The following is a 16,012-nucleotide window of genomic DNA, read 5'->3' on the forward strand; positions in this document are numbered from 1 at the left end:
CACTTATGGGATGAAAAGCCAGGCGCTCTGACCTTGAGTTTACCATGTCGTGACCTCAGGTAGTCCAGTTCTCCAGCCCGTCGCCTTTCCTCTGCCTCCAGGTCACCCAGCTTGGCAGAGACACCTTGGTAGAGATTCAGCAGTCTGCAAGTACTGTTAACTAATGCCAGGAGGTCAAAGCCGTGCTCAGCACCATCTCCAGAACCATCATCCTTATATAGCGCAGGGAGCCCCAGCATCACCAGTTCCTAGGTAGGGAAGGTTGGTAAGGAGAGAAGAGTCACTAAAGGAGTCCAATGACTGTTTAACTGCAACTGCTTTTCTCCAGGTTCTGTCCACCTTACCATTAGGTACTCAGTTTCTCTCCTGGCTCATTGGTTAACTTGCTTTCACCATCTTCTTAACCAGTCCTTATACAGGTGCCTATCAGCACACCGGGACATGGGTGGCGCTGTGGGTTAAACCACAGAGCCTATGACTTGCCGATCAGAAGGTCAGCGGTTCGAATCCCCGTGACGGGGTGAGCTCTCATTGCTCAATCCCTGCTCCTGCCAACCTAGCAGTTCGAAAGCACGTCAAAGTGCAAGTAGATAAATAGGTAGCGCTCTGGCGGGAAGGTAAAAGGCGTTTCCATGTGCTGCTCTGGTTCGCCAGAAGCGGCTTCGTCATGCTGGCCACATGACCCGGAAGCTGTACGCTGGCTCCCTCGGCCAATAAAGGGAGATGAGCGCTGCAACCCCAGAGTCGGCCACAACTGGACCTAACGGTCAGGGGTCCCTTTACCTTTATCTACCAGCACACCAGAAGTCTACCCTTCTGTGATCCCTTTGCAGGAGCCAGATATCCCCAAATTTATCATACAGCTCAGCTTCAATAGAAATTTTGACGCATCCTCAAAACTACCCGGCAATTTGAAATGTATAAATCTAAATCATAAAAGTGTTGGAAATGTAAAAAGAAAAAAAGTTCTTTTTATCATATGTGGTGGTCTTGTACTAAGGTTAAAGCTTACTGGGAAATGATATACAGGGAATTGAAAAGGATGTTCAAAATAACCTTTGTAAAAAACAACAACCCAGAAGTTTTTCTTTTGGGAATTATAGAGACAGAACTACCTGAAATGTATAGAAACTGATTCATGTACGCTATTACAGCGGCAAGAATGTTACTTGCTCCAAAATAGAAAGAAGCAGAAGTCCCAGCAAAGGAATAATGGATACAAAAACTGATGGAATATGCAGAAATGGCAAAACTTACTGGAAGAAAAAGAAATCAAGATAACATATTTTTTTTAAAAAAATGGTAGTGATTTATTACATTAATTATAAACAGATAAAAACATTGGCAGGATTGTTGTAATAACCTGAACTTTCATAAGAGTATATATTTAAAGAAGATGAATAAATGAGCAAATTAAGTTAATTTGGATATGCAGAAGATATTAAAAACAAATCTGAGGAACCGCAGAAAGAGGGAGAAGGAAGTCAAGTTTTGAAATGTCAAAAGGATTGTAAAAATAGTGAAATGTATAAAATTTATGAAATGTATAAGCTTGAAAAGTACAAAATAAAAATACATAAAATGCAAACAAAAAACAAAGACCCCCAACTACCCTGCAATTTGCACAGGAGCGAGGGAAACCTCTCAGTTGTTACACCTGCAGCTTGACATAACCAAACTAGATAGCAGCAGACAGCTGGAAAAGTAGATTCCTTCCCTGTAAAAGGCTCAGTCCATTGCTCACCTTGTTAAGGTAGGAGATACAATGATCGACATTGTCACTCCAACAGACGACATCGCCCAGGCCACCAAGGCCTCCCAGAAACTCCCCAGAGTCAGGGTAACAGGCTGGGTTGCACCCATCAGCTGAAAAGAGGCCCATCTCAGAAGCATAGCTGAAGAACTGTGTGTCTGTGAGGAAGAGGACAAAGTAATAACACAGGAAGATCCAGCAGGAAGACATAGGCAGATGGTGGAAGAGGGACCAAAGGATTCCTGAGCTGTAGGTGGGTTGCACACTAGCGTGATGGACCTCTCCGAATCCAAAGGACAGAGGAAGGTCTCTTGCAGCTTAAGTGTGGGAGTGAATGCTAAGCTGGCGTTTCCATGCATGCATCTGCACCCGTGTTAGAAACTGAGATATGGAAGCCAGGAGCTAAATGGCACCTTAAGCCGAGGTTATGGGCGCAGCAATGGAATGTCTAGGCGCACTTTTTTTATAACAAGAATACAAAGCTGAAAATGAATGAACTGCAGCTAAAATATTATTTTCATTTTCCACATGGTCTAGTCCTTCCCCTGCGCACCCCCTATATATTATTAAGAGGGTCTCTTCTCCAGTCTTCAGAGAGTAGCTGGAAGTGGGGAGGCAGAAAAACATCCTCCTTTCCTTCCACTCTGCAGTTTTAATCTGAAATCTTAGGCGCAGTATTGCGCCCCGAGCTCAGAAGCTGCTCGCACTAATGAAATTCCCTGTCGCAAAATGCATCTAGAATAGTGGGAGTTTTGAACAATGGTCTGCACACACACAAAGCTTCTTTACCCATATATCTGTGTACTCAGTAACATACTGGTATAATGACAAACTTGAATGTGAACCAGCCACTTAAAGACACCCATTTCCGTGGCACCAGTTGTATACTTGAATACACAGCCATATAGAGAAAACAAGTGCAGCTTTTTTGTGGGAACTGACTGTAGGGTACAAGGCTGCAGAGATATAGCCCCAGAGGTCCAGTAGTCAGGAGCCCTGCTCCACAAGGAGGAATCAGTCCAGGAGGAAACAGTCCTAGAAAAGCAGAGTAGCTCTCCCGCCAGCTATAGCACAGGCCATTTGGTGCCTCACTATCTCAAGCAGACCTTGAGATTGTCACTCTCTCGCTGAGCCTAACCTACCTGACAGGGTTGTTGTGAGGATAAAAATGTGTCTCTGTGGATATAATAATGTACACTGCTTCCTTAAGCCCCTTGGAGGAAGGATGGGATAGAAATGTAAGAAATTAATCAAATGAGAAATGCTGGAAAAGTTAGAAACTCTGGCAAACATCTCTAGCTAAGATGCCTTACCAAATGGTAACCGCACAGTTACCTGTGAATAGTTGTTCCCCTGGAGTATCTGGGGCAGTTGAGGCTTCCATTTTCTACCAGGGGTTCACTAGAAATCTAGAAAGAAACAGAGTTATTATTATTATTTTGACACGCCTGCAAGGTCCACAATGCAGCAGTGACACAGGAATCTGAGCTCTTCTACACCCAGCTAGTCAACATGCTTCTGGCTCTCTTGCAAGAACTCACACATTAATTCTATTTTAATAATCACTACCAGTTACTAGCAGATACAGATTCATTTTATTAACTTTGATCCTGTATTGAATTTACTTGCCAGGTGGGTGACTGAGAAAACTGAATGTCCCTCTAGGTAACAGGGCCTCACGTTGCTTATGCACTGAATTTCTGGAGAGCTTTTGAATTTAGGTAAAAAGAAAAAGCACAACCTTGGAGGCCGTACACTTGTCCTGAAGCGTGTTTTTTGGGATTCAGAAAAGTGTGTAATTTCCCCCACACATTATTTTGCAATGCTTTTCCATCAGATTGCCTCAGAATAGCTCTGTCACACAGGTGGCTTCTGCAAATCTTGCCCTTTGCCCCATGCTTCTGTCAATTTAAGGCAGCCTTTGCCAAGCTGGTGCCCTGCAGATGTTTGGGATGAGGCAATTCTCAAATGCCCCTGCCAGCACCACTGGCTGACTGGGACTGATGGGAATCAGACTAAAACATCTGCGTGGTAGCATGTTGGTGAAGGCTCGTTTCAGGAATGCTGCCTGTTTCCTAGGACACAAGACCTGGAGTTTATCGGCATTTTAAGCCATACTAATAAGATTGCCTGCCAAACCATATTTTACTTGTCTACTCTGTAAGGATGCTAGCTGGTTTGCCACTGTAAACATGGCCCCCACAGCATTCCTCATCCCCAGCTGTTGTCAGACTACAACTCCCATCATTCCTGACCACTGGTACTGCTAGCTAGGGATGATGGGAATTGTATTCCAGCAACAGCCAGTGACCCAGGTTTGAGAAACACTACCAGAGTCTCGAATGCATCCCTCCCAAATGTCCCACCCCACATTTGTAAACTTTTCTGGACATAGACCTAGCTATGCATTTGCTACTTTGTAAAATGTACTCATTTTTAAAAAATATTCAAATATTAATTAAGATGCCTGCACATTACCTTTTATTAATAATAAAAACACAAAGAAGGCAAACATACAATAGAGCCCTTATAGGACAGCTGCCTGACAAGCTTTTCTCATCTCTATGTGGGGAGAAAACTTGCCCTGCGGAATTTCTGCTTAAAAGGCACAGGCACCCTGCAAACCAGGCAGAAGTTGGCAACCTTCATAACCACCTTCCCTCAAGCTATTTACTTTAGTATTCAGAGGGGAACCTGCAAGCACAATCTTCATCCTTTAAGAAGTCAGCACTCAAATTTCCATGTTTAAAGGGGTTTCAGGCACCTATATTAGAGGCCAGCAAGCTTGTTGGTTTTTTTACTCAAGCTTCGCCTGTTTCCCAGTGCAGAATTATTGCCACTGTTCTCCTACTTTTAAGAATATCTCTGTCACTTCCTGCACCCACCCAGACAGAAGGATACAGAGACACTAATAATAATAATATTAATAATAGCAATAATAATAATAAACATATGGGAAAAGGTGTGGCTGATACTGTTAGGGAACAGGGTATGACGTCCATTTTCTCTCTCTTTTTCACACACCCCCCTCTAGCCCTTCAAACACACAACCACACGCAGCATCCATAGTGTATAATAAAAAGCTATTCTTTTCAAAAAGCAAAACAAAACTTGAAATCCCCCATACGCTTATCTTGTTGATAAAATGCACACACACGAACACACTAATCCTTTAGCTGCTCTTAATTTTTTTCATCTGTAAGCCGCCTTGAGTCCCTGGCAGGGGAAAAGGCGGGGTATATTATATAAAGGAATAATAGGACCGCGTTGAAGCCGCCAACCTCGCTAGCCTAACCCTCTGCAGAGTTGTGCAATATACCCTCAGCAGCCCTGCCGGCACCAGCGAAACTCCCCGACCCGCCGTCCCTGCAGCCGCAATTCACTCACTCCTTACTAGCGCAGCGCAGACGCTGCAAGACTCGCCGGGAGCTTAAGGCAACGGCTTTTTTCCTAAAGTTCCCGCCCCTGTTCAGCGCGACTCGCCATTGGATGGAACGGAGGAATCCCGCTCTGACGTCATGCAGTTTGCAGTTCCAGTATGTTGAGGCTGGTTACCCGCAGCAGCATCAGAGTAAGGTATACTCAATGCCGGATTTAGGTATAAGCTAAACAAGCTACAGTATAGCTTAGGGCCCCACTCTCTTGGGGGCCCCAAAAAAAATTAAAGGGGAAAAAAACACCTGGATGTACATTTCCAAAATATAAGATAAAAAACAAATAAAATAAAATAAAACCTACATACAGCAACACTGTTTTGTGTTGTGTAGGCTCCTATAATGTAGGTAATGGGCCCCGCCTGCTAGCCTGCTCCTTAAAATATCACTGGTTTTGTTATGTGCAAATGGCTTTATATACCTATTAGGTCCATAAATTTCCATATAGCATATATTCAACACACACACACACACAAAAACCAATTTGTTGTTGACAAAGGACAGCTGGACATATAAAGGGCCCCATTACCTTCAGTAGCTTAGGGCCTCATCAGACCTAAATCCGGCCCTGGATATACTGCAGCTGAATATGGAGGTTCCACTCAGCTATCACGGAATATTGGCAGCTCAGGACAGTAGAGAGGAGGAGAGAGATTGGCTAGTCACTGTTGTGCATGTGACAGTATGCACAGCCATTATGTGCTGACACCCATGGCACTTTTTTATCAATACAGTGGTACCTTGGGTTACAGACACTTCAGGTTACAGACTGCGCTAACCCAGAAATAGTACCTCAGGTTAAGAACTTTGCTTCAGGATGAGAACAGAAATTGCGTGGTGGCAGCAGGAGGCCCCACTGGCTAAAGTGGTGCTTCAGGTTAAGAACAGTTTCTGGTTAAGAACGGGCCTCCGGAACAAATTAAGTACTTAACCCGAGGTACCACTGTATAACCAAGTCAGCAATTTTTGATATAACTAAAAACTGCTCTGAAAATTTATTATTCCAAAAATGAAACCTTCATCTGGTTGTAAATATTAAGATTATACCAGCGAGAATGAGTCTTTCTGTAAAAAAGAAAAAGAAAAAAAAAAGATTTAAATCAGGTCTTACTGACAAGTGATTTAAATCAAGTCTTACTGACTAGTGATTTAAATCAAATCCACCCTGCTTGTGGTGAATATATGCACTTTCCCCCTCCATTAATGTTTTGTGGCCCTCTCTCGTCACCTTTTCTGCTGTTTTAGACGTGGCAGCCATTTTGTGATGTGGCAGCATGCCCCTACAGCAGCCATTTTGAGCGCAATGCATCAAACGGAGCCTGCGCAGTCTGTGTTACTGTTGACTGTGAGCATACTAGGAAACTTTCCAGGTTTTGGGGGTGGGGAGGTGGGCCTTGAAGAGACAAACTAATGATGTGCTAGTCACAGAGGACATGCACAGATGGCAATGGTTTATCAGCTGCTCATGCCATAGGAGGATCCAAGGTCTCTTCTCCACCCCTGCAAAATATCTGAGGGGGCTGGAAAATTGATGGTCCAAATGATGTGCATGTGCCACATCTTGTGATCAATTATGTGGGGTGGGGCTTACCTGCCCCCCTCCCGATATGTTATCAAATTGGCACTCTTGGCTCCTGCTATCTACATTGCAAAGTGCTTTTGCAAAGTGATCGTCTACAAAAATGCTTTTAGAAAACTCCAAATCGTATCACTTCAAATGCTGTAAGGTGTGCAGATGCCCCCTCTCTACTTTTTCCACCAAATACTTATATCCAACTGTGGATAAATGGGATTCTAATTTTAAAAAAATAAATAAAAATATTCCACCTAGTTTCGTTCGGGAGTTATGGGATTAATTTGATTCCCAGAGCCAACCCACAATTTCTGAGACACAGGTTCCCTTCTGAAACATTGCGAGAACCACAGAATTGTGGAAGGGACCACGAGGGTCATCTGGTTCAACCCCCTGCAATGCGAGAATCTTTTATTAAGATGGTGAAACCCCCCCCAGCTGATTAGAAGATTATGAAAACAGCAGTTTTCAGTGATGGGTGGCCATGTGACTGCTTCTCAGCCCAGTTGTAAACCACCTCCTAGTGTTCAGAGTCCTGCTCAGATATCTGCTTTCCATTCTCTCTGGAAATCTTTGCTCTTGAACATGCACATCAGCTATCTTTTGCAAGAGTTTGGTGTCATTGTCTTGGGGGGGGAATACTTTTGGGGGGCCGCAGCAGCAAACTCCCCTGTGTTGCACCGGCAAAGCCAAGAAATCTGTGCGTGCATCAGTTACCACTGCGTATGAAAGCCATGTAAAAAAATTCCTTCCAGTAGCACATTAGAGACCAACTAAGGGACGCGGGTGGCATTGTGGTTAAAACCTTAGTGCCTAGGACTTGCCGATCACATGGTCGGCGGTTTGAATCCCCGCGGCGGGGTGCGCTCCCGTCGTTCGGTCCCAGCGCCTGCCAACCTAGCAGTTCGAAAGCACCTCCGGGTGCAAGTAGATAAATAGGGACCACTTACCAGTGGGAAGGTAAACGGCGTTCCATGTGCTGCGCTGGCTCACCAGATGCAGCTTGTCACGCTGGCCATGTGACCCGGAAGTGTCTGCGGACAGCGCTGGCTCCCGGCCTATAGAGTGAGATGAGCACACAACCCTAGAGTCTGGCAAGACTGGCCCGTACGGGCAGGGGTACCTTTACCTTTACCTTAAGTTTGTTATTGGTTATGAGCTTTCGTGTGCATGCACACTTCTTCAGATACACTGAAACAGAAGTCACTAGACCCTACTGGAAGGAATTTTTAAATTTTGTTTCGACTATGGCACACCAACACGGCTACCTGCCTGTAACTAGAACTATGAAAGCCATGAGTATGCATGGATGTGGCATAGAGATGTATGTGGACCATCCTGGGCCTCCTCCATATTGTGTGGCTGCAGAAGAGCTAGATGGCAGGAAAAGGTCTATGAGGAAGGTGTTGGAAACACAGTCTTCTTGGTTACCTGGCAGAGATAATGTTTCGGCAAACTGTCCGGGCCACAATTCTGCAACAGCCAGCAAAATTATCTCCCACAAGCCAATGCTATGGACTATGGGACTGATATAAACAGCGGACCCATAAGTTGAGGGAACCTCAAGATCTGCTGCCAATAGCCTTTCAGTTAGAAAACCAAGGAAAAAAAGAACACCCACATCTCAGAGGTCTAAGTTTAATTTAAAAACGTCACTCTCTTATACAATGGTGCAACTGGAGGAGCGAGAAGGAAACTGGATCAGCTGAGGAGAAAATGGCAAAGAGACCAGCTCCTGTAAACACAGCTGGCCAGCTACATGTGGGATCCTCCGCTAAGAGAAGGCCTGCTAAGGGGAGACATCCCCAAACAATTCCAAGGACTCCAACCAGCCTGGGGAGGTAACACCGTCCTCACTTCAGAGTGCTGGTGCTGCAGAAATAATTCCTGACACGACAAGCATCCGAGGAAGTCGTTGATCCCTCAGGGTTCAGCTGAGGAAGAGGTGGGAGCAGGGGCAGGAGGAGCCTCTTTTTGAACCAGTTCCGGCTCATCTTCCCCATCGTGCGGAGGATGAACAAGCACCTTGTCCAAGATGCCAAATTCCTGGGCTTCGACTGGGCTCATGTAACGATCTCTCTCCATGGCAGCTTCTGTGAGGGTTAAGGACACGTAAAGGTAACATAAACGTGGAAAAGCACCAAAAAGTGTGAGCCCACATACCAGGGAGAAAGTCCTACTGAGTTCAGGAGGCCTTCAGAGTCTCCCTGCTCCATCCCAACTTCCCTCTCCACTGCCATTCTGCACCTGAAGCATCCATGGCTAGACACTGCAAGGATCCCATCAACCCTTACTTAGCCTTCCAGGATTATTTGTTTACATAATAATAGAATCAATGCACAAACGCAAGTCCAGCCCTGACCCCACCACGGCCCAATTAATCATCTGACAGCACCTCTCAAGGCTGACCAGGGAGGGAGCTGGTAGACAGAAAGAGAGAAATGTCAGTCTCCCAGGGTGAAAGACTGGGAGGAGAGAGAAAAGATCCCAGGTGAGAGCTGGGAGGAGCTTCTGTCCTCTGTGCGTGCTAAGGACCAATAATTACTTTTAAGAGTAATTCAGGTTGCATCTTCTGTAGTTGTAATGTAGCTGTCTTATGAGAAAATCTTAATTAATTAATTAAAAATATATATATTTGAAAGGAAATTGTGTTATTACGGAAGGAATTCTTGTTTTATTTGTTTGTTCGCCTTTTCATCAAAAGGAATCTGCAGCCCTGCAGAGGATGTTGGACCACAGCTCATATCATCACACTGGCTGAGGCTGACATCTCTGAAGGGTCACAGGTTCCCCTTCTCTGGTTTATACCCTGCCTTTATTCCTCCATGGAACTCAAGTTGACATACATGTGGATCTCAGGTGGCCAGACTCAGACTTGCTTGGCTTCAAGCGCCTTCAGAAAGCTTTATCTCACCACAGTGGTGTCCAAGAAGGAACAGATCCAAACTGGAGGCTGGAACAAGCATATGGCCTCCCTCTCCCTTGTCCGAATGCTAGATATCTCCTCTGGCACACAAGGTTTTGTCTCCCTGCCCCACCTTCTGGCTCCAATGCTTACCAATCACATCCAGGGATTGCTTGGTGTGCTTGGCATAGAGGGCATTGATCTGCTTCTTCAGTTTGAGGATCTCCTCGGCCTGGATGGCAATGTCTGTAGCCTGACCCTAGAAGTCAGGAATCAGAGTCAGTGGAAAATGTTACCCTGTCATCTGCTGAGGTCATTCCCTCACCAGTGAGCACTGGGGAATGCAGAGGATGGGTAAAGGTAAAGGACCCCTGGACGGTTAAGTTCAGTCAAAGGTGCTCATCTTGCTTTCAGGCTGAGGGAGCTGGCGTTTGTCCACAGTTAGTTTTCTGGGTCATGTAGCCAGCATGACTAAACGGCTTCTGGTGCAATGAGACACCGTGATAGAGCGCACGAAAATGCCATTTACCTTCCTGCCGCAGTGATACCTATTTATCTACTTGCACTCGCATGCTTTCGAACTGCTAGGTTGGCTGAAGCTGGGACAGAACAATGGGAGCTCACTCTACCGCGGGGATTCGAACCGCTGACCTTCTGATCGACAAGCCCTAGAGGCTCCGTGGTTTAGACCACAGTGCCACCTGCATCCCCTAGGCAGAGGGTGGATACAAGATCTGCACCCCATGCCCCACGTCCCGGGGAGCAATTTGCCCAGGGAAGCATCAAGATAGGGTGCTGGCTAGAGAAGGAGGTGTGGCCCCTGCAAGAGAAAGCAGCAGCAGCAGGGTTTGACTTACCCGTGCCCCACCTGACGGCTGGTGGATCATTATGCGGGAGTTGGGCAGAGAGTGGCGCATGCCTGGTGAGCCCGCAGCCAATAGCAGGGAGCCCATGCTAGCTGCCTGCCCCACACACCATGTGCAAATGGGGTTCAGGATGTACTGCATGGTGTCGTAGATAGCCAGTCCAGATGTTACCGCACCACCTACAGAGGGAACAGAGAAGTCACTAGCGCCCCCAAATTTAGACACAGCATGCCTCCTTAACCCATTTCTTTTTTTAAACACCAAAGTGGCATTAAAGATGAGGTGAGAGAGAGGAGATTCTGTAGGGAAGCTGCTCTGATGTCACTCTGTGCTTTTCGCTGCCTCTCACCTGGGCTGTTGATGTACATGTGGATGGGCTTCTTGTTGCTTTCTGACTGCAGGAAAAGTAGCTGTGCAATAACCAAGCTCGCAACGTTGTCATCAATCTGTAGACGGGGAATGAAAGGCAGTGGATGAGAAGCAAGAGAACTCCTTGCTGCAGGAAGCCCACCTCCTGCTCAAGTCAATATATACTTGAAGTCAAGTATACCTGAAGGCATGTCTCCACCCCCATCATTCAGCCTGGACACTGAGGTCCTCCTCTCAGGGTCTTTTGGTGGTTCCCTCACTGTGAGAAGTAAGGTTCCAGGGAACCAGGCAGAGGGCCTTCTCGGTAGTTGCGCCCACCCTGTGGAACGCCCTCCCTTCAGATGCCAAGGAAATAAACAACTATCTGAATTTTAGAAGGCATCTGAAGGCAGCCCTGTTTAAGGAAGTTTTTAATGTTTGATGTTTTAGCATGTTTTTAATGTCCTGTTGGGAGCCGCCCAGAGTGGCTGGGGAAACCCAGCCAGATGGACAGGGGAAAATAATAAATATTATTATTATTATTATTATTATTATTATTATTATTATTATTATTATTACACATGGACACACTGTGTCAGAGGACCCATTTGCCTCGCTGCAGAAGGAGTTTGTGTACTTACTGGGCCCATGACACAGACAATGCGCTCTCTCAGAAGGCGGGAGTAGATGTCATAAGCTCGCTCGCCACGACCCTGAAACAGAGAGAAGATCAGCACAAGTACCCTCAAGGCCTGGGATTCGGTGCTGGTGGAGGAGGAAAGTCCCAGCATATTTCAGAGGGAAGGACCTCCAGTCTCATATGAAGGAAACAACTTGCTGGAAGCTTTCTTTAGCATGGTTCTAAGAGCAGAACCAAGTTAAGCCATTTTGAAGGCCACTGGAACAGTTGCATGCTGATAAAAACCAAGGCGTGCATCGACAGAAAGCAGAGTCGTAAATAAATTAGGGGAGTTAAAACACGGCTGCACCGTGATTCTGGTCTCCACAAACTCCATCCCTGACACTTTGGCAGTCATTACCAAAAAGAATTAAAATTTAAATAGCATCCACCCTTAGGAAGATATAATAAAAGATGAACAGGCAATAATCTGTGCCATCAGAAGGAAACCTCCTCCAATTGCAAAAAGACTAGCACAATATACAAAGCCCTGTATATTCTTAAATTTCCTTAAGAGCCTTCAAATGCAATTGCATAGTATTAAACGGAACCTGCTTGTAGTTAGGTCTCTGCAGTTTTTGCATTGATGGGCCTGCTATGTAGCACAACCCGTAACAAATTGCTGCTATGAGCCTGACGCTAACTGCCAGCTACCGCCACAACCACCTGTTATAAGTGATTTCAGACTTTGCAATTCCTAGTCTGCTCCCTTTCCCAAAAATACATTGATAAAGAGGAGTACCTCCCTCCCCTCCCCTCCCCTGTGCTTACCGTTTGCTCCACTACAATGGGAATGAGAGGGATGTGACTCCGGGGAGACTGGTGGAGGCTCCGAGCCACAGAGAGGACGTGGCTTCCCAGCCGCAAGGGGTGCTGCAGGCAGAGAGAAGGCCGGTTACCAAACAGACAGACACTCACCCCTGTCAATAACCACCTGCAGCTCCTCTGCAATCCTCCATTCAAGGTGCAGCATTTTCATTAACACCCTTTCAAATTCACTGCCACATTCATCAATGCGCCCTCATGCTCACAGGGAAAAGGAGGAGACTATGCTGCTTTTAGCACCTGTGAGTGTAGAGGAAGGTCTCAGCAGGGATGCCAGGTCAAAGAAACCCAAGGAAAGGTGTGGCATTCTACTTTCATGAGAGAACAGCAACACTTATCCATCAGTCTATTTTTGTGCATTTGAAACACTTGACACACAGCGCAACCAGCTGTCGCACTTGCATGGCAGGCTAGCATATATCCCCATGTGTTTGTCTTCGAAGACAACACTTTGTGTTTGGTGATTAGAATCAAAGAAGCACAGAGTTGGAAGGGACCCCAACTCTAGTCCAGGCTTCCTCAACCTCGGCCCTCCAGATGTTTTGAGACTACAATTCCCATCATCCCTGACCACTGGTCCTGCTAGCTAGGGATCATGGGAGTTGTAGGCCAAAAACATCTGGAGGGCCGAGTTTGAGGAAGCCTGCTCTAGTCCAACCCCCTGCAATGCAAGGAATCTCAACTAAAGCAAAACGCTGTATTGTTTTTAAACACTGTATTGTTTTTAATAGGGACACGGGTGGTGCTATGGGTTAAACCACAGAGCCTAGGGCTTGCCGATCAGAAGGTCGGCGGTTCGATTCCCTGCGATGGGGGGAGCTCCCATTGCTCAGTCCCAGCTCCTGCCAACCTAGCAGTTCGAAAGCACGTCCAAGTGCAAGTAGATAAATAGGTACCGCTCCGGTGGGAAGGTAAACGGCGTTTCCGTGCTCTGCTCTGGTTCCCCAGAACCGGCTTAGTCATGCTGGCCACATGACCTGGAAGCTCTACGCCGGCTCCCTTGGCCAATAAAGCGGGATGAGCGCCGCAACCCCAGAGTCGGTCACGACTGGACCTAATGGTCAGGGGTCCCTTTACCTTTACTATTGTTTTTAATATTCGGCTGGAAGCTGCCCAGAGTGGCTGGGAAAACCCAGCCAGATGTGCAGGGTATAAATAATAAATTATTATTATTATTATTACTACTACTGCTAAAACATGCATGACAGATGGCCATCCAGCCTCTGCTTAAAAACCTGCAAGGAAGAAGAGCCCACCACACCCTCTGAGAGAGTCCGTTCCACTGTCAAAACAGCTCTCTATCTGTCAGAAAGCTATTCCTAATGTTGACTCGGAATCTACTTTCTTGCAACTTGAAGCCATTGGTTCGAATCCCACCCTCCAGAGCAGGAGATGACAAGCTTGCTCCACATGACGGCCCTTTAGATATTTGAAGATGGCTTTCATATCTCCTCTCAGTCTCCTCTTATCCAGGCTAAACGTACCCAGCTCCTTAAACCTCATCCTCTTAGCTGCTATACCAGTTCTCAAAGAAATGTTGTCTCCCCTCCCACTCTGTGGCCACCAGCAATGATGTGCTACAGGGCCCACAGCAATGTCACAGTACCAGGATGAAACTATCACCTCCGTGTACAACCTGCATAGGACCTAAGAGCTGCCATTCCCACCCACCTCCTCCTCCTTCTTCTGCAAGGGATGCCTCTAAGGCTGCACACCCCAAAAGTATTTGCCACCCCCCAATAAACACCGTAAGTGGCTTGCTTTAAGCAGTTGCCAGGTATGTGGCTTGACCATAGCTGTCAACTTTCCCCTTTTTTAAGAGAAATTCCCTTATTCCGAATAGGATTCCTCGCAAGAAAAGGGAAAATTTGACAGCTATGGGCTTGACCCTTCTCCTCCCATTGCCCTGGCAGCTCCACAAAGCAAGGAGAAGAGCCTTTGGAGAGAGACAGACCAGGCACTGATCCTGCGGGGCTACTTATAAGGAGATGCTAAGCATTTGAGTCTTCCTGGCTCCGAAAACCAACACAATACAGGTTTATAGAATCATGAATGGATGCTCCAAATAAAATGGACATTCTTTGCCCCCGGCCCACTCCCCACCCCACCCCCCAAAAACCTCTAGAACTCAGAGTGACCACAATGAAACTGAGGAGCGGTACATTCAGGAGAAAATAAAAGTACTTTCCCGCACTTGCTACATCCTTTGACAGAGGTTGTAGCAACAAGAGACGGCGAGGATCCCTGGCTTAGATGGGCTGGAAAACGGGATTGGACAAAATGCATGGGTTGTTATGTGTGGTGTTGTATATTTTGCTGCTGCTTCAGCTTGTAAACCACCTCGTGCCTACGAATTAAAAGTGGAAGCGTGGGGGAAACTGAAAAGTCTATTCTAACTGATTTTATAATGAATCGATTTTAGAATGCTGTATTATTTTACTGTTGTTAGCCGCTCTGAGCCCGGCTTTGGCTGGGGAGGGCGGGATATAAATTTTATTATTATTATTCAAATGAAGTCTGTTCAACATCTGTCCCCTGCAGCAGCTTCAAATGGTAAAGGTAAATGTAAAGGCACCCCTGACCATTAGGTCCAGTCGTGACCGATTCTGGGGTTGCGGCGCTCATCTCGCTTTACTGGCCGAGGGAGCCGGCGTACAGCTTCCGGGTCATGTGGCCAGCATGACTAAGCCGTTTCTGGCGAACCAGAGCAGTGCACGGAAACACCGTTTAGCTTCCTGCTGGAGCGGTACCTATTTATCTACTTGCACTTTGACGTGCTTTCGAACTGCTAGGTTGGCAGGAGCAGGGACTGAGTCACGGGAGCTCACCCCGTCGCGGGGATTCGAACCACCAACCTTCTGATCAGCAACTCCTAGGCTCTGTGGTATAAATATTATTATTATTATTATTATTATTATTATTATTATTATTATTATTTATTTCTGTTCAACATCTGTCCCCCGCAGCAGCTTCAAATGGCACTTCCAGTTTAAAGGGGGCTTCGACTAAGGGAGAGGGGGGCAAAAGGCTGAGGAAGGGGCTGCCACCACCGCCTTCATATTCCGCCTCTGAGGTTGCAGAGGAGGCTAAGGAGCAGCTGTGGAAAAGGAGGCGCTCCGCCCGCGGGTGCAAGGCTCGGATCGCTTCCTTGCCTTTGAGGAGACCGGCGGGTGGGAGCTCCAGGAGGCGCTTGAGGCAGGAGAAATCTATGCAAGGGGTGGTTCTCGGGGTGGGGGGGGCTGCCCCTTCCACCGCCCCCCTCCTCACTACTGCACCCACAGTCCCTGAGGCACCCACCCTCCAAGCCCCACCCACGTGCACTTGCCCCTCACCACTATCCTTTGCAACATGCTGCCCCGGAAGGTCTTTCTTGCTTTCCACCGTCCCACGTGGTTTTTTAAAAAAGTGGGGGGGGGGGGGAGAACAAGAATACTGCACGCGAATCACGTGATGATGGCCGAGGTGCCGGGGTTGCCACGCCGCCGCAGTGCACCGTGGGAAATGTAGTTTAAAATTTAGGTACCGGTGCTTTTTGTTTTGTTTGGGGTTTTTAAAAAGCGGTTTTAGTATTAAGCTGCTCTAAAGAGCGTCATTCATTCAGTGCCGGATTTACGTATAAGCTAAGCAAG

The 16,012-nt window shown here is 46.8% G+C and overlaps 2 protein-coding genes across 7 annotated transcripts in view; both read right to left on the reverse strand.

Annotated features, from left to right (window-relative positions):
- LOC128405186 (afadin- and alpha-actinin-binding protein-like) overlaps positions 1-6,494 on the reverse strand; it is a 29,075-nt gene extending 22,581 nt beyond the window's left edge. Inside the window, exons 1-4 of one of the 4 annotated variants that reach the window (XM_053371528.1) lie at positions 6,416-6,494; positions 3,089-3,162; positions 1,745-1,911; positions 33-248 (exon numbers count right to left, since the gene is read on the reverse strand). In XM_053371528.1, the coding sequence (XP_053227503.1) occupies positions 33-248; positions 1,745-1,911; positions 3,089-3,137 (432 nt within the window). In that variant the 5' untranslated portion in view covers positions 3,138-3,162; positions 6,416-6,494. Of the gene's footprint in view, positions 1-32; positions 249-1,744; positions 1,912-3,088; positions 3,163-5,147; positions 5,190-5,716; positions 6,390-6,415 lie in introns of those variants that run through there. The other 3 variants (XM_053371527.1, XM_053371529.1, XM_053371530.1) reach the window with 3 other exon arrangements.
- Positions 6,495-8,382: 1,888 nt separating this feature from the next.
- On the reverse strand, positions 8,383-15,787 carry CLPP (caseinolytic mitochondrial matrix peptidase proteolytic subunit). 3 transcript variants are annotated; one of them, XM_053371033.1, is made up of 8 exons: positions 15,716-15,748; positions 15,212-15,262; positions 12,330-12,431; positions 11,521-11,592; positions 10,881-10,977; positions 10,523-10,710; positions 9,819-9,924; positions 8,383-8,853 (listed from the first exon to the last, which is right to left on the reverse strand). In XM_053371033.1, the coding sequence occupies exons 1-8, from the start codon at positions 15,731-15,733 to the stop codon at positions 8,684-8,686; spliced, it is 804 nt and encodes a 267-aa protein (XP_053227008.1). In that variant the 5' UTR covers positions 15,734-15,748; the 3' UTR covers positions 8,383-8,683. The 3 variants fall into 3 exon arrangements, with proteins under 3 accessions (XP_053227008.1, XP_053227009.1, XP_053227010.1); XM_053371034.1 differs by lacking the exon at positions 15,212-15,262 and having other exon boundaries at positions 15,716-15,787; XM_053371035.1 differs by lacking the exon at positions 11,521-11,592.
- Between the last annotated feature and the right edge of the window lie 225 nt (positions 15,788-16,012).

The sequence above is a fragment of the Podarcis raffonei genome, chromosome 17 (assembly GCF_027172205.1).
Source record: "Podarcis raffonei isolate rPodRaf1 chromosome 17, rPodRaf1.pri, whole genome shotgun sequence".
NCBI lineage: Eukaryota > Metazoa > Chordata > Lepidosauria > Squamata > Lacertidae > Podarcis > Podarcis raffonei.